Genomic DNA, 18890 nt, shown 5'->3' with positions numbered 1-18890 from the left:
TACAGATTGACCCGTGAACCTCAAAAGTCTAGAAATGTGACTTGGCTGGATGTCTTATCCTGGAGGCTATCTGTATTCTCACCACACAGGGTAATGCTTCAGCTCTTTATGCCAGATCTCTGAAGCATTTCGTAAGGTTATTTTTTTTCTCCTGTGCTTTGTATCAGGTTAATTAATTCGAAGTGTAAGTTTCTGCTTTTTTTTTTTTTAGAGAATTTAAAAATTTGCATGTAAATGAAAACCTCCATGCGAGTTCATGTAAAAGCCAAGGCAGTTTTATTTATTTATTTATTTATTTATTTATTTATTTATTGCTTGCCAAGGCAGTTTTAAAGAGCTGTCCACTTAAAAAAATTTTTTTAATGTTCAAAAAAATGTTTCTCTTGGAATTTGAAAACAGTATGAATGGATTCTCAGGAATGATTTGTCTTGTGTGTTCTACAAGGTGCTATTTGACTGTGGTGTTTTTAAAAGCCTCTATAGCTTTATTTTTTACTCCAGCCCCCCACCCCTTTTAAGAAGTAACTTAACTTTTTAAGTGTGAAAGAAATGAAATCATTGTGGCTTGGAATTTGTTTTCAGAAAACTGAAGCTAATAATTAGAAGAATCTTAAAGATAAAATTCTTGTGCTTCTGTCAGCCCCAGTCTTTCCCCCTATATAAAATTGAACACACAAAGTGGCTGGTTTCTCTAATGAAGGAAGGTCACTGCTTCTCATTGCGTGTGGGTAGTCCACAAGATGGCAGCATTGAAACGGAGAGGAAGGTGCCTAGGATATCTTGCCAATTGATCTTGAATATGTCTCAGAACAACTCCGTATGTACAATAAGGGAGGTATAGTATGGTACGCTGTAGTAGGGTCAGGCTGAGTCCCTATCTTGTTTTGATCTTTTCTTTAACTTGGTCTGTGTTTAACACAACACAAACTTGCTTTCTTCTGGCAGCCTGACCCCTCCCCCACTTCCATAATGGCCCGAGGGATTTTAATGGGAAGATTTACTTAAGAGATCAGGATGATTTACTTTGCATTTTTTAGTTTCCAAGGAACCCTTTGCAAATGCTAATGGAAAATTTTGGAAGGAATGTCAAAACCGAGCAGGATGGATTCTCCCTTACAATGACAATGAGACCTCCCAAAGGGGGCGCAGAGCCAGTTGGGAAAAGTAACTAGCGAGCCACAAGTTGTGTATAACATGTGCACTTTCAGTTAGTGGGAAAGGGCTGTACTTCACAGCTATGGTGTCACCGGAGAGAGATATTTCATGTCTAGCTTATCATAGCCATGAAATAGGGCTTTATAAAGCATGAGAAATCCTCCCCAAAATTTACCACACTCTTGAGCAGCAAGATTGAATTATGCAGATGAACTACAGTCAATTGAACAGCCACTGAATGGTTGAGCAACCTTGGATGCCAACACCCACGAACCTGGAATGTACTGTTGCATAATCTCATGTTAGAAAATGTTAATATTGGAAAATGTTAATATGTGTGTGGTTTTGGGTTTCCTCCTTCAATGTACTTTATAAGACATGCACATGCAGGAGGGCAGCGAGCCATTACAGCACACACATTTCTGGTTGTATTTCTGCTTAATACATTAAATTTATTGTACAGAATAGAAACCACACCATGCATTATTTTGGCTCTTAATATTCTGGTGACATCATAAAATATATGAGTTTGGATGTGTTGCTAATGACCAGGACATAGGACAGCCTCCTTTGAAAGGAGGACTCAAGCATTTCTGCAGCTGCGTTGAGCGGTGGGCCACATTGACCTTCTCATGTTTTCTCCAATCCTACGACTTTAACAAGATGATCTGCTCTAATGTTTTGTATTTTGCTACTCTTTCATCTTCTTGCCCTAGTCATATAATCTATGGCAATCTTGTTAATTTAAAAGAAATAGTCTTTCCTTTTTCTTTTTTTTTAAATCCAAGCATATAGTGGGGGAGGGGTTAGGAGTAAGAAAATGTTGACAATGCAAGCCTGGCCAGAAAGGCTACAGGTGAAACCCATAACATACACACACACACACACACACACACACACACACACACACATTTATAGGGAGGAAATAAATGGAAAGAAAGAGAGAGAGGAAGAAAGAAGAACAGAAGCAGAAGAGAAAGGGGGAGAGAGAGAAAGAGAAAAAAAAAGCAAACTGATGAATGAAATACATGTATAGGACCAGTGACCTTTCAGTCTTCAAAATATTACCCAGGCCCTGTGGCTGCACAATTCTCATTAAATTCATTGGGAATAATCTGGCTAAATCCCTTCTTGACTCTTAAAAATAGCAGGAAACAATATTCTGAACTTAAAACAAATTTATAGCCGCTGTGTGCCAGTACCAGCTGTGTTCGTGGAAACTATCTTGCCGGCATTTGAATCATTAGCACCGTATATGCACAAGGATTTAATTTTGGAATCTGGTATTCCAAACTTCTTTTGAAGATGTTAACTAGCTTACTCTCAGACTGGTCTTTCAGGCCAAATAAGTGGAGGAGCTCAGGCCCATGCAGTCACAGGTTGCCAACAGACCTTGAGCTGCTCTAGGAGCCTCTGAAGATCCTCAGAGTGAGAGAGGTTCAGCAGGGAGAGCTGGATTGAAAATGCAGGATTTCTCATCATTTTCTGGTAGAGTATTAATAGGCTTTGATGCATCTGATTACAATCAGATGCATCAAATCAGTATATGAGTATTATATGCCCACGAGTTTATTATATTGATAAGGATCCTCAAAAATGAAATCTTAAGACTCTGTTTGAGTCTATAATGGCTTCAGCAAAATCAGATTAGATGACAGTTTAGAAGTTCAATATACTGCCTGTAAAGATGCCTGAAGAATCTGAAACCTGCAGAACAGTATGGATCAAATTATCAGAGAGGTGGGTCCGACCACTGGGTGAACACCTCAAAGTTAGACTTGGCCTCTGACTTGATGCACGCTCAGGGCCTCACGAACTATTCTGACTTAGTCAGAAGGCGGTAATGAACAGAACTCCTCAAGGAAGATCAGACGGTCCATTATCCACAAAGACGGGGAGGCAGATTCGTGACTCAGGCCATGGAAAAACAAGAAATCGAGTGATTTATAAAGGACTCTGGGCTGACTGTGGAACTCAAAATGGGAGCAGACACCCTCTATCAGTAAGTTCTGTGGTCTGCCATAGACTGGATCAGATGGTGGTGGCTGTGGGTCTCACTGGTTCAGGATCTATACATCTGTGCCCTGACTACAGTCAGCCCACGGGATGGGGTATAAGGCTGGCCCTTGAACTCATGCACAAACCAAATGCGTTCACGAAGTCGCTGCTGAACTTTAGCGTCCAGGGGACATTATCCCACTGTGGAATCTGGTGTATACCTTCCCATTGTCTCCAGAGCTCTGGCTCACTTAACGTTTTTCAATGATCCCTAGATCACTGAACTGTCCTGAACCCTGGCTTAGCCAGAAAGTGACAATGAACTTCAGCTTGTCACCTTGGCCCCCTTCCCAGAGAGCCAGTTGATGGTTACCCCACAGAGAAGCACCCTACAAGGCGGAGGAAGGCAGGATGCCAGCGAGAGGCCACCAGGGTGGTGACGCAACCCCTGAAGGCCACAGCTCGGAACACTCGGAACTCGAAAAGATGTCCCCTTGGACTGTCGTGTTTTCCGAATTCAGGGGAACAGAACCTCTTCTGTTTCACCTTTTGGCAGCTGGGGGTGCGTGAGCTGCGGGGTCACAGGAATTCTACCCACCTGAGCACAGGGCAGGGGAACTCGGGGTGAAGTTCGAGGGAAGGGAAGTTTGTTTTGCAGTTTAATCAGGTCAACGGTGACGGTGTTCTTTAAGGAAGCAGACTAATTAGAGGAGGCCTTTCTGCTGTCTGCCTCGCCGGGGAGTGTCCTACTGTCGAGGAAACACTGATATACACCACATGCCCCATTAATAAATGACTGCGGAGGCCAAGGCTCAGTGGGCTTCGGCAAAGGAAATGGGAGAAGCTGGAAAACTGACCTGCTCACCCTCTTCTAATGATTAACTTTAAAGTATTTGAAACCTCTGATTGCTCACACTGACCGTTTCCCTTGTTTCCCTTCGTGTGTGTCCTGTGTCCGTGGGGAGGAATTCTGCAGGACACTAACACAACACAAAAGATGGGGGCGGGGAGGCTGCCGCTGAACTGCGGGCTGGTCCCCGAGGAACAGGCGCCAGGGGTTTGTAGTCATCAGGCTCATCTATGAATAAAAGGATACGGAGGTGCTGCCCCCCGAGGGCGCAACGATCACAGCCCCGGCTCCCCGCACCGCACCGCACCCCATTTCGTGGCACGCCCACTGGAAACGCTGTTGTCAAACTGCCAGCTCCGTGGCAGGCAAAACTGACAAACTTTGCCTGTCTCGGTTTTGTAGAATTGTGATGAAAATAAATAGTCAGGCTGCTGCCTGCGAGATTTCCTTCTCCTGGAGTTTGCAAACACAGTCCGTGTCCTAGATGTGCTGCGTTAAACAAAGTATGTTATCCAGTTCCTTCCGGCGAGAGCTGGGATTGTCACCATTTGGCAATTACTGATGGAGAAGGAAACCTCACTCCCTGCTGCATATACATGTGGATGGAAGGAAAGCAATATTTATGGCTCGTGCTTGGAGACCAGATGCTGCGCGGCATCTCTCTTCTAGGACTTTGAGAGAAACCGAAACAGAGAAGCCCGGCTAATGTGGCTACTTTACGGGGGGAGGGGGGCGCACACGAAATCTACCCCGTTTTCTGTTTGATTTGCTACCTGATTGTATCGTGCTGTCTATCACGGTTGGCCTTTCTGTGGTCAGCACAGTGGTACCACCTGCAAAGCGAAAAATAAGTAACACACAAAAATCAGGAAAAGGGAGCTTTGTGGATAATACACAGTAACGAAATGCTATATGCTTCCTACATCTGTTAGAGGTAAACATTTCCCAGAGAAAATCCTTCCTTTCATTCCCCCTGTGGTTGTCTTTTTACTTGGATTTTGCCCACCACAAGATCAAGTGCAAATAAGCCACGATTTTTTACTTGACACATGCATTCACCAAGCATCCAGGTGGTATGGAGAGTTTGAGACTCGGTTCTAAGGGCATTCCCTGGTTCCCAGGCTAAGTGTGCTACACAACCCTAACTGTGAAAAGCAAAAGCCTCCACACATCCTCAGTGACTTAGGAATTAAACTTGACCTGGGCCTCTAAGCCGCAGACAGCTTCCCAAGGTCTCAGGTGCCAGCCTTCAGGGAGGTGCAGGGCTGCTCCCCACAATCTGTTTTAAAATCAGAAAGCTGAAGTGGGTAAATACTCTGCGCACTATGTGATTTGGAGAAACCACAGAAAAAGGCAAAGGGAGACACACTGCCTCATAGGCCCGGAGCACTAGGAGATGGCCGAAACAATACCCTGGACACTGGGGGCTTCCAATCAGCTGGGGTCAACTTTGGGATTCCTGGTGACAGAACCATGTGATTCACCCTCTTTTGTTTTGCATCTTGGCGCTTCCATTTTCTGCTCATTAAACCACTGTTTTAAAGTAGTGTTCTGGAACTTGTCAACCACAAGAGTCACCTGAGCGCCTTGAAGCTGTAGTTGTCAATCCACGAATCCTCCCCAGGCCCCACAGAACCAGAATTTCCAGAGGTAAGGCCTTGGCATCTGAATTTTTGAAAGTTTCTCAGGTGAGTCTTATAAGCCACTGAGTATGGGACACACTGGTTTGCTGTTCATTACTTGGATGTTTTGAGAAGCCATTTCTCCTTATGTGTATCTGTTATGGTCAGAGATCATCTGTTTGTCACCCCAAGAGTTGCCCTTTGGGGAAGGGCATGGGGTGGGCTCATGAGTATCATGGGAAGCTCTGGAGGAAGCTTATAAGGTGCCACTGTATGCCTTCTAATAGTTTTGTTCAATAAAGATCTGTGTGATCATCTCTATTCTAGCCAGGCCCTAGTTTTACCCTGCAGCTTCCACAGATCAGAAATCATCCAGATTACAAAGCAGAGAGCTGTAAAATCGTGCTCTTGGGATGGTATGAAGATTTTGGAGCTAATTGACTGCAGCACCAAGTCATGTTACCCTTGCTCTCCCGGTAAATATGCTGGATGAGTGGTCACACGTGTGCCTGGCCTCAATGAGGCAGGCGCTAGGAAGAAGGAATTATATATATTATGGGTTAAGAAGGTGAATCTATAATGGCAGAATTGGAGAGAGGCCAGCATACATTAGCGTTCCGTTCCCGGTGGTCTTACAGGACAAAGACTCAAGGTGAAAATTCACTTTTTAAAACCGATATGCATTATCAGTTTTGTTATAGGTTGGGAACCAAATTCTGCTGTTGGGTACACCCAGATCCAATGTGAAATTTGGCCTCCTGGTACCTTTGAAACCGACTGCATTATCTATTGACTTCAAAGGCATTTGCAAATGAGTAAATTCAGGGGTGAATTTTCATCTTGGCAAGGAAGTATGGAAGAGAGCGAAACCTCTGCTCATTTCCATACGTTCAGTACAGTTCACCTGAAATTCAGTGTTGTTTGTAAGTAATGAGCATTTTGCTAAAGTCCTTATTTCCCACTATATTCAAAGTTGTCGCCCCGGGAGGAGAAATTAAAGTGACACCATCTGCATGAAAGAACCAAATACCGCACGAGAGAGAGCATTCATCCTAATTTCATCCTGATTTCCACATTCCCTCCTAACAGGGTTAAAGTGAGGCTGCTTTTTGTTTGGCTCCATTACACGCAACGTGCCAAGTTTGAGGCTCCAACAGTAAAGCCTGGAACAGGAGGAGCAAGGATGGTGCAGAGCTGTGTGAGAGCCTAGGATGTGAACCATTCCCATGTGAGAGGATACCTGGGTTAGGGGAGGCTTTTGCTTCTCACAAAAACGTTTACACATGAGCATGCCCTTTCTCAGAGAAAGGATAACAAAGAGCTTCATAAAACAAAATAAGTAAAAAAACAAAAACAAAAACAAAAAACCAAAGACAAAAACACAATCCAAAATGGCCATTAATGCAATAAATAAATTTGAAACATGAGATTCTTTCTGAAATCATCTCTTCTTGATGAGAGCACGGAACAGGCATTATCAAGACCTCTGGAAGTTCTTAATATATGCATATATTTACAGAAAAATTGAGACAAATGGTCTGGCTTGAGAAAATGACTTTTTCTTTGCCATGGTAATATATAAAAAAAAAAAAAGTAGACCTCATTTCTATCTAACCAATAAAAGATTTTAAATGCTGTAGATAAACTGTAACCCTATCCTTTTAAAGGACTGTCAGTGTTTCCAGTATAAATGACCCATTTTCTGTGGTGTGCTACTTGTTGCCATACATAATTTCCTCCAGGCTAACATACTTGCCCTGTTTCATTCAAGGGCTTTAGTTTCAATTGATTCAGTCATGAACTGATGCAAAAATGAGAAGGTTGGTTGTTCTGATACGAGGAGTAAATCTGAGGCTTTGTTTCTAATCAATATTAACTGACCACTTTAGGGTTTATAAAGAAAAGAACCCTCTCCACAAGAGGGCAATTGAAAGGGTATATACTGTGATGACTATAGTCGTTCTTTTTTATGAGGAATTTCACTACGGATGTGTGACAGAGCCCACAAAAGTCCTGAGGTCTGTGGCAGGCTGTTTATAAGCAATCTAGGGAAAGTTCCACAGGGCCTGGTTCACAGAATGGTACTCTGTTCTTCACACCAGCTGTAGGGTTTTCAGTTGAACTTGACATCGCACAAAGAAAATGCCTCTGCATTAATTAATTTTTGTGGCTCGTGGCTACTTACAGACAAGATTTGTTTTAAAAAAACCCATAGTAACATTTATTGGCCCTATGACTATAAGCAATTATCCTGGGAACTTGGAGGGAGACAGCCTTAGGAGCTGGGATTTAAATGGAAACCTGGTTCATGGCACTGAATTTCTGAGCTAGATTTTACCCCTTATTTATCTGAGTGCCGAGCTCTCTCGTCACTTCAGAGGAGAGCTTTTGAAGTAATTGGAAATGTACAGTGGGGTGTTTCCTTCCAGATTTTACATTAATGCCTTAGCCAATAACATGGCACTGTTATGAAGTGACATGGTAATGCCTTCAGTTTTGCCCATGGAAATTAATTATGTGGGCTGTCTGAGTCCCTTCTGGACAAAAATATAGATCTGCAGCCAAGAGCTCATGTTTAATCTAAAATGAGAGTCAGATGCTATATGAAACTGCATTTTTACCCAGGTGGCAGTAAAAGTCCTACGGTGATTTTGGCCACAATAGTGTGAAAATCCTACCACCTTGGCCCATTTCCAAGTGGTACAATCCCATTTCCCCAGTTGTCTAATATTTCCTCTGCCACTCCCAGTAGAAGACGAGGTCTCTCTCTGAGGGTTTTAAAAATGCTATGGAGTAATACTCTTAATTAGTGAGGAATTTGGGACACAACCTCCCGGATACATTTGTTAGTTGTTCCTGATGTGAAATAACAACTAATTCTGCCTTTGTAAATTTTAATGTCAAATGATTTACAAAATTCTAACTTAAAAGCTGCATTTTGAATATAAGCCCGATTTAATCAATTAGTTGGGTAAAGGTTCCACTCCAAACATCTTAACCTTGTTAGAAAATGAAAATAAACATTCGAAAGTGTGTGGTTATGTATGGGTGGTGCATGTGTTATGGGGGTGGGGCTTTGAAGATGAGGATGAGTTTAGCACATTTAGCCATGGAGAAATCTGTATTTGATTAAAAGCATCCTAGCCTCTGGCTCTGAACACGGCTTAGATGATTGCTTTGAATGGCGGTGGCAGGTCGGCACCGGGCAAGAAAGGATGCATCGGCAGCTCCTTCACCACAGGACGACCGCCAGCCAGGAGGAGGAGGAGTTATGCAAACACAAACAAATGTCTAGCCGGGTCTCAACCACAATATGACTGAAATGGCACAGCAATGGGATGAAGATGGTTTCTGCACCTGTGAGCTGGAAGTCATCACCTGTTCCGCTGTGGCAGTTGGCCTGGTCGTCATCACACTCATCCACCAGGTTCCCGTTGGGAGTGGTTGGACCAGCTGTAGGTGCTGAAACAAGATCCAAGGATTATGATCTCACACCTCTGCAATGTATTCGCAGGGCTCTGGCTTTGGAATCTGCTAACACCTTTGCAGAAAACTCTAATCCGTCCTAAGCAGGCTGGGAGCATGGTTTGCCTCTCTTTCAGGAGCTAAATATACTTGGATTTGGCAGAGTGCATTGGGGACTGCTCTGTTTGGTATTTGATCCATATCTGCTGAGGAGAGTAGGCTGCCTTAGCGTTTTATACATTGTTATCTACATAAACATCCTTTTTCTGAACAGTGCTTGAATTCTCTCACTGGTTATTTATTCATGACCCTGGAATTGAGAACTTTGATGATGGAGATTCTGCTTCAACTGGTTGTCTTTTCATTTCCAGTGTGCTAGAGAACTCACTTGTCACACGAATTCTTTTACATTCTCAGCATTTGCTAAGTTCGTATCATAATTTTTCCCTAAAAGGGGGTCTCAAGATTCTCTCTTACTATAGTACTATTCTGTTTTTTTTTTTAATTGTTTTGACTGATTCCATTTCCCTTTAAGTAAGCTTCTCAACCTGGGACCCCCCCCCCCCCCACCGCCCCCCTCTGGAGCAGGTGTTTGAGAGGAGTTATCTTAGATATCCCGGGGTCATTTTCCCTGAACTGCTGGGCGGACTACATTCCAACCCTGGCAGGTATTCCTGTATCTCTGAGTTTGTTGTTGAAAGGTAGCCAACATTAATCAAAGACTGCTTTTGAAGTTCTTTAAATTTAGTTTGGTCTATTATTTTCAGCCTGTCACTCATTCCTGCAATCTGTTTAATATTTTACAGTTTTAGGCATTACATTTCATTTTACAGAACCTGAGGTAACGTACAGTTTTCTTGAAGTCTGAGAACCAGACAAGATACCAGGAGCAGGGGGGCCTGTTCTCTGAGAGCTTCTGGCCAGCAGGACTGTATCGGTAACTGCTTCTTTCTCAACAAAAATTTGATACTGTTTGTTATTGTGCTTAATTAGTGAGCAGAGTTATGACAAATATAGAAACAGAGCTATTTTTTACTTCCCCAACTGCCCAGAACACACGCCAGTAATAACTAGGAAATCAGCACATATAGAGAATGTGTACACAGTCTAGGCATGCAGTGTAGACTGCGTAAAATGTCTGCACGTTCTGGGCTCCACTTGTCGCCATCACTGAATCAATAGAATCCTCCCTGGCATTCCAGATGCTTGTCTTCACTGAGTTATGTGCCACTTTTAAGTACTTAAAACTCTCTGTTCATTTGCATTCCATATGGTATTTATAGAGGTGGAGTTCCTCATTGGAAGCGGTCCGGGGTAGGACCTGGCTTAAAGTGAAAAGGTAGAAAGTGAATAATTTTTATTTCCCAATTTTACTGCTTGAATATATTTTCTCTTCTGTGATTCTCTAATTGTTTCTCATAAATGCTAGCCTAAAGTAAGATGGCCACGCGTGCAAGGCTGAGAATCTTCCAGACCAGGAGACACAGAGCAGATACTAACTAAGGGCCTGTTAATGATTTTAAGGAAGGAAAAAAAGCCCACTCCCTTTCACCAATTGTGTCAAAAAGCTCTGACATTACTTTCCCGGGATGTTGACTTCTCTTACGGCTGCTCGGGGCAACTTCCTCACTTTTGTGAGCACTTGGAAACATCTGCAGCAAATCTCTTCACCAACCATTTCTACCTCACTACAACTGGCAAACTGCCACCAGCCTCAGTCTTTTCAACCAACCATTCATTCCACCTCTTAAATCTGTGTTGCTCTTCAATCTGCTTGTCCCTCCTTTTTCTCGGTTTCTTTGCCAAAGTCCTGGCACATAGTCATTCTTAGCCTGGGTTGATAGTGACTAGATAACTCAGAGGTCTGAGAAGTGACTCCAGATTCAGAAACAACTACACAATAAAGAATGGGAGATAATGGCCTGCTTTAAAATAAATACATACAAAAGTAGCTATGAATTATTCACCAGTATGGTGATTTATATCTTAAGATTCTCTAGTGCATAAGAAAAGTTTTATGATGTTTAATGTGCTCAAGAATGTAATTATATTTGGGTAGCTCAAAACACAAATAATTTTGAAACCACAAGAAGGTGATATTAAAAAGCATTCTTCAGAACAACCAGGAGCATATGCTCGATTGATTAACATCTGGGTACCAACAATAGCCATCCTTTGAGCTAGCCTGGAGGAAGACCTTTATGGGGATGGAAAAGTTGGTTACTCATTTATGACCAAATCTAAGGCAGATGGGAATTCTAATGCACGAAAAGCATTCGATGGTACAATAAACAACCATCGCATCAGTTTTTCAAACATTCCTCTTACTTATTATGTGATAAAAAGGCAGAGCTGAGTGCAGTTCTGAGGTCAGTGAGTGAAATGAATTTGTCCTTGGTATGACTTTCATATGATAAGTTTATGCAATAATATCCTTAAACGGACCTTCACCGCATGATCAGGTATAATATTATCTCACGTAAAGATTTGTTTCTCTGCATCAGCCTGAAACAACACTAAGAAAGTCAAAGGAATTGGTGGTTTCCAGGGGTCAAGGGGAAACTGCTTCATGGGTGTGGGGTTTTACCCTGGAGTGATGGAAATGTTTTGGGACGAACATTGTGGTGGTTGCATAAATAACTGTGCATGTCTTTCCTAAGTGACAATGAATTATTCACTTAAAAATGGTGAGTTTTATATCATGTGAATTTCACCTCAGTAAATTATTAAAAAAAAAAAAATCAACGGAGGCAACTCAGAATCTGAGGAGAGTTCTGCAAACAACCAACACAAAGCACTGTTTCGTGGAGGGTGCTGGAATATTGAGCCTCATGTACCGGCAGATGCAGAGGCAGGCTCACCCAGGGGAAAAAGCTGGCAATTTGCAGCAGCACCATCAGAGGCACAAAAGCATGAAGAAAGAGATTTAAGAAGTGGGGAAGTAGAAGGGACTCTGGAAAATGTAATTACCTTCCACTTCACAGCCCAGCAGCTCCATTCTTAGCCCCAGGCCTCCATGAGTAGCTCTCTCAGGGTAGATCCTGATGAATCGTGTAGAAAGAGGTGGAAAAGTCCGCAGCTCAGGTGTGTCGTAGTTGTTGTTGCCTTCGAAAGACTGTGAAATAGGAGAAACACCATCATCCATAAAACCTCCCTTTTGGCAGAAGAGTCCCTCCTCTGGGACGCTTAATAAAGCAGAGAAATAGACCCCATCCCACCCCTTGGTAAATGGCTGACACTTCTTTCATAAATGAGATAGGGGGAAGAAAAAAAAAAAAAACAAAGCTTCTCTAAGAAGTGACGTGTCATTTCTCAGAAACTTTGTGGAGTACATGCAGAGGCTATCCCAGAAGCTGAGGATTTAATGAGACATGAGGCTGATGTGCTTGGGAGAAGGGACACTTCTACCGCCTCTTTGAGGTGGAGGAAGATGGGGAGGAGATATTAAATATAGTGTAGTGCACGAGCTATTTAGTTAGGAACTGGGGTGTTTCCAACCCACTGAAATTACTATTTACTGAAGCAGTACAACAAGTTGGAGGCATTTGTAGATAAAAGACCTTCTCGTCTCAGGAAAATAACAAGGGTCCTAACTACCGAGTGAGGGCCTGATGCCAGGCTGAACTGCAGCGTGAATGGGCTCCTCTTATTGAAGTCCATGCCTAACGTGAAGACACTGTCATTCTTCCGGAGCCAGGCCACCCATTGCCAGTGCTGCTACTTAATTATTTTAGTTCCCTTTTCACATTGACAGGAAGGTCAAAATCCTTGAGTGGAATCATAAGAAAATGGAACAATAACTTTTGCAAGAAATAGATAAGCCTTCTTATTTCCTCTTCTCTCAACATCATTCTTAATCCTGTTCAGGATGGGAGGTGGGGAGGGTGGTTAGAAAAATCAAATCACCTTACCATTAGGAGTGTCTTATTCAACAAACATTGCATAATGTTTATTGGCACAAAACATTGTTCTAAGTGCTTAAAATACATGAATTCATTTAATCCTTAAGACAACTCCATGAGGTAGATTCTATCATTAACCTCAGTTTACAGATGAGGCACAGAGAGGTTGAGCAATTGTCCATGGCTATATGTGCAATAAGTGTTAGAGCCAGGGTTCAAACCTAGGCAGTCTTAACTGGTGCCTGGCACCACACCCTTATGGTGTCTTAGCCCTTAGAAATTATCGAGACTAATCTCATTAAATTCGGGGAAACTGAGGTCTATAATCAAGGGGAAACTGAGGTCTATAATCAAGGTCACATATTTAGTTTCCTTAATTTTTCCTTAAATATAGCGTTGCTTGGGCCACCAAACTGGGTAGATTAGATTCAGTGGATGGTCAGCCCCAGATCATGTCAGTCAAGAGCAGGGACTACACCAACTGTTGAGTCAAGACGTCATAAACCAGCAAAAGATGTGATCATTCAGTGGCAGAAATATCAGGGCAAAATGTGCATGTATGTAAGAGAAGATAGATTGGGTCGGATATAACATGACCAGAGGTTCTCTGAGTTCTAGAAGGAAAAGTCTCCAGGAACCTAAAGGGACATGGTTAACACAGACCTGCTTCTTTCCCTGAAAGATTCCTTCCATTATTTTCAAGAGTAAATTCATTATTGGGGTTCCGCATTCTTGATAGAACACGTTTGCTTCCAATAATTGAGAATCTGGCATACATTATTGTGAGGCCCAGTTAAGTGTCACCAGTGAGGTCTAATTATAATGAAAACAACATTAGTACACATGGCTGTTCTGTCTATGTTAACAGCACTCCAATAATCATAGGAAAGAGCAGTTGCAGTTATGGAATCCTGGGCTCTTTTTCTAATTTTAACTTGAGTAATGAATTAGCACAATGTAAAAACATTATAAAAGCTGTCAGTGATGAGGTGGGAAGAATATTAGCAGTAAAGAGCCATATGGAACTGGGCTAACTTTGTTAACATAAGGTTGTTTATGAAATATCTTGGTGTCCTTTTACTAATCATGTTTTAGAAGAAGAGGGCTTTGAGTATTGAGGTCTATCTGCTTCTGAGAAGTCCAGTTAATTCAGATACTCTGATATACCTTGTCCATCACATGCTACTTGAGGGTCGGAAGTGAGGAGCAGGTATACAGGATTTTAAATCCATCGAAGTGCTGTTGTATTCATAAAACCCAGTACTCATTCTAGTATTACATAAAAGGTACTTGGCGGGATCCCTGGGTGGCTCAGCAGTTGAGCGTCTGCCTTTGGTCCAGGGTGTGATGCTGGAGTCCTGGGATTGAGTCCCACACATCAGGCTCCCTGCATGGAGCCTGCTTCTCCCTCTGCCTGTGTCTCTGCCTCTCTCTCTCTCTGTGTCTTTCATGAATAAATAAATAAAGACTTAAAAAAAAAAAAAGGTACTTGGCATCCTAAGCAGGTGACCTTCATTTGTAAGTTTAAATATAGTATGTTTTAAATATCATTATACAATTTAGTAATATGTACTGCTCCTAAACTGAAGGTTTTACCAGTGTCCTTTTTCATCTTAAAGATTTTATTTCAGGAGAAGGACACGTCAGGAATCACAGATGAGGCTCTGTGTTAAATAATTTAGATGCTTTTGTGGTTTTAAATATCATAGGAAGATGATAATGATGGATAAAATAATATTTTAGGAGAAAAATCTCACAGACTCATGAATGGAGTTTTTGTTGTTGTTAAAATTGAAAACTGTTTGCTGGCTTCCAGGGGGGATTCTATATGCAATGTACTACAATAGAGTGATAGATTTAGACTTAATTGCAGAGGTGATGAGACATCTTATCCAAAGCATACGGTGATTTGTTTTCTTTCTCTCATAGAACTCTCGTGTTGAAGAACATGTCACCACAGCACCAGCTCCAGGATGAGGCTGATGTGCGGCACATTCACACTTCGTGATAAAGTCAGAAGGCCCCTTGTCCTAGAAAAGATTGGCTCTTAGGGGAACTCCAGTTTTTGATGTTTATTTTACTTTTTCTTTTATCAAAACAAGAGAGGCAGACATAAAAGGGGCAAACAAAATGAACACAATAAAGAGAGGAGCTGTATGTAGATTAAAAAAAATCCACTAGAAATGTTTTAGAAACCACAAGTTAAGCAGGGGTGAGACTGGGAGAGAAATGCTTACATTTCTGACAGCATCCTAACTCTCAGTGGCCCACTACACTGGTGTGACCACGGCCTGTAGGGGACAGGTGGTCTCTGCAGAGCCCCACATCTGGACAGAGGGGGAGCTGGCTGCACTGGCAGGCTTTTGTTTCCTGCCACGCCCTTGGCCTGAGGCACCATTATCAAGCCACACTGCCAAACTCGCTTAGAGTGGGAGCAAGGATAACATTCCCACCAGTGGGCAGGGAGCTTTTCACAAAAGGAGTAGGTCCTGGGAGAAGCAGTGGTGGAAAGGCTACGATGGGAAGCCAGTTGTATTGGGTGTGAGAAGCACCATCAGCAGAAGGCCATTCCCACAGTGCTTACAGAATGGATGGTTTCTGGTGTTACTTATTTCAAACTCAAACCAGCTCTCAGGCCACCCAACATACTCCTGGATGTCCTCTCCCGGTTGGTGTTGTGTGCTCAGGAAATGCAACTAAGTTTGACTATCAGTCTAACTAAAACATGATCACTAAAGAATATATATATATATATATATATATATATATATATATATATTTTTTTTTTTTTTTTTTTTTAAAAAAAGATACCATGTGTTGTGACTATTGGAATAGCTCTCTTTTCACTGGGTCAAGAGCCAATTGTTTTTCAAAAGATTCCAATGAATAAAAAACATACTGATGCGTTATTCACAAAAGCCAAAAAGCAGAAGCCCTGACAGTGTCCATCCGTGGATGAATGGATACGTGAAATGTGGTACGTGCATACAGCAGAGCATCAACCAGCTTTAAAAGAAAGGGAATCCTGTCCCATGCTACTACTTGAGCATACTGTGCTAAGTCAAATAAGCCAGGCACAAAGGCTCACACATTGTATGATCTCACTTATATGAGGCTCCTAGAGAAGTCAAATTCATAGTGACAGGATGTGGAATGGTGGTTGCCAGGAGCTGGGGGTCAGGGGGATGGGAGTTCTTGCTCGGTGGGTATAGAGTTGCAGTTTTGCAAGATGCCACAGCTCTGGAGATTGGTTGCACAACAGTATTAATGTACTTAACACCACTGAACCGTACACCTTGAAAAGGTTAAGATGGTAAATTTTATGTTACATGTATGTCATGATAATTAAAATGTAAAAACAGGGACTCCTGGGTGGCTCAGCAGTTTGGCACCTGCCTTCGGCCCGAGGCATGATCCTGGAGACCGGGGATCGAGTCCCACATTGTGCTCCCTGCATGGAGCCTGCTTCTCTCTCTCTGCCTCTCTCTGTGCCTGTGTCTCTGCCTCTTTCTCTGTGTCTCTGATGAACAAATAAAATCTTAAAAAAAAATAAAATAAAATGTAAAAACAAACAAATCCATTTAAACAAGGGATGAATGAGAGAAGGGGAAAGGGATGGGGAAGGGGAGGCTAACCGATTAGAATCTGCAGAGAGATTCTGAATTTCTACTGGGTTGTCCTGTCAGCCTCCAAGCCCCCAGCATCTGGGCCACCCTGTCTCCTGAGTGTTGAGCTTTCCACTGTCCACTGAGGAAGGAAAGGTGATCAGCATATGCGATTCTGTGTTGCTCTCAGATACCACCTTTAGCACCTCATTCCTGGCTTCGCTAGAATGGGGTCCTACGAACACCATCAAACACCTCCACTGATGTCATGGCTTAAAGAAATACAAAGTCATATATCTTCAGGAAAATGCTGGAGATCCTTGATTTAAGTCAACGACACGAGAAAAGACTTCCTCCCCAGCAGCCGCTCTCATCCCTGGACCTCACCTTAGCCTTGCGCTTGCTGTCATCCATGATCATTCTCCAGTCTGAGCCATTGTTGCTGTAGCCAATCTTGAACTTCCTCATGAACACCTTGTTCTCCCGGTGCTTCCCCCCTTGAATGATGATGCCCCTCACAATCTTCTCTTCCCCCAGGTCCACCTGGAGCCACTCGTTGATGTATGGGTGAGGCGCGGGTGGCAGTGTCCAGCCGGAGCGACTGGTTACCAGGCGAATATTTTCAGGCATCCAGTTTCTCTCTCCTTGGTTTGATGCTGTTATCTGGGAGTCAGAGATAAGTCCAGACACCATACCCAGCATGCCAGAGCAAGGATAATCTAGAGGGTGAAGGGAAAGAGATGATGTAAGATGATTTTCTATGAGTCTCCATGCCTAGAAACAGAATACCACAGATTGAATAGGAACATTGTACCCATTCACATACATTTTTAAGTCTCTGGATCATTTGACATTAAGCCAGAGCCTTCCCTCCCTCAAACCTTCCTTCTATACTTTCAGAACCCCCCTCCCACACCCATGTTCCAATAAAAAACAGTCCTCCATAAGGGCATATATTTCCCCCTTTTTGAGTTCTTCCAAATTTAATGTCAAAGTATTGATGTTCCAGTCCCTTGGGTATCTAGAATCTATCCCTAGATCCAGCACAGGTCCTGCCCAACAGAAGTTCAGTGTATGACAGGCTGGAGATGTGAAATCAGTAATGTCAATAGCAGGATGCTATCCTGCCCACCCCTCTTTCTAACTGTATTAGGAGCTTTCCACACAAATATTCACTGTCATCTCAAATGTACCATGTCCAAATCCAAACGGTCCTCTTCCCTTGACACTGAATCCCTTTATCAAACTCTGTGTTTTAACCAGTGGAGCCACCAAGCTAGTTCCTGTCTAGTCATCTTGTTTATCCCCATTTTACATTTTTGCATTCCTGTTCTGCTACTAAAACCTGTCATATTTTGTTAACAGCAACAACAACAAAAAGGTATGTTGGCTCTGCCTTGTGGTCACCATTTCCTTCAGCACCATCCTGGTCTATGCCCTCCTGGCCAGGGTGCTATATGGTCTGGCTGGCCAGTCAGACCCCAGTAGTTAGTCAATCTACACCATGCAAAATTGCCAATTCACTTTTCATAATTTTTTTTTTTGCGGTATCATTCTTAAGCTCAAAAATCTTCCACTGCTAAGTAAAATAAGTCAGACATAAAAAGACAAATATTGTATGATTTCATTGATATGAGGTACCTAGAATAGTCAAGTACATAAAGAAAGGAAGTAGAATGGTGGTTGCCAGGAGCCAGTAGGAGAGAAGAACAGGGAGGTGGTGTTTAACACTTACAGAGTTTCAGTTTGGGATAACGAAAAGCTCTGGAGATGGATAGTGATGATGGCTGAGCAGTAATGTGATTGTACATAACACAACTCAATCGTATCCTTAAAATAGATAAAATGGTACATATTATGTTATGTATATTTACCACAGTAATAAAAGACAGAGCTTTAGAAAATTTCCATGGCTCTCCATTATTTATAGGACTATATAAAGAGTCTCCATTCAGCTTTTGAGACTTTCATTTTGGTTTCACCCTGTTTATCTAATTTTATTTCCTCTTACTAACAGTATACTCCAGCTAATCCATTTTCTTCTCTAATCCTCATCACTGCCTTTGCTCAGAACATTCCTGCCGTCCCTCATCCTCCTGTTGATGGAAGTAAGGTCCATTGAAATATTAAAACCCAGTTTAAGACTCTTCATGAGAACTTCCCAAACTACTCTAGCCTTTATTCTAAACTCTCCCATCTCAGAAACACGATTATATGTGCAAGAAGTAGCACAGAGTTTCTTGCTAAACTGTTCTCTCCATGTTTTTAATATTGATAATCTTATATCCACAGC

At 42.4% G+C, this 18890-nt stretch overlaps 1 protein-coding gene across 4 annotated transcripts in view; it reads right to left on the bottom strand.

Annotated features, from left to right (window-relative positions):
* The window catches only part of NRP1 (neuropilin 1), a 137993-nt gene that overhangs the window by 12818 nt on the left and 106285 nt on the right, over positions 1 to 18890 (bottom strand). For 2 of the 4 annotated variants that reach the window (XM_025478502.3, XM_025478503.3), the window contains exons 9-12: positions 16985 to 17316; positions 12061 to 12205; positions 8983 to 9087; positions 4777 to 4836 (exon numbers count right to left, since the gene is read on the bottom strand). In XM_025478502.3, the coding sequence (XP_025334287.1) occupies positions 4777 to 4836; positions 8983 to 9087; positions 12061 to 12205; positions 16985 to 17316 (642 nt within the window). The remainder of the gene's footprint in view (positions 1 to 4776; positions 4837 to 8982; positions 9088 to 12060; positions 12206 to 16984; positions 17317 to 18890) is intronic. The other 2 variants (XM_025478504.3, XM_025478505.3) reach the window with 1 other exon arrangement.

The sequence above is a fragment of the Canis lupus genome, chromosome 2 (assembly GCF_003254725.2).
Source record: "Canis lupus dingo isolate Sandy chromosome 2, ASM325472v2, whole genome shotgun sequence".
In the NCBI taxonomy this organism is placed as follows: Eukaryota; Metazoa; Chordata; class Mammalia; order Carnivora; family Canidae; genus Canis; species Canis lupus.
Note: the sequence above shows the minus strand (reverse complement) of the source record. Positions and strands in the feature narration are given on the sequence as shown.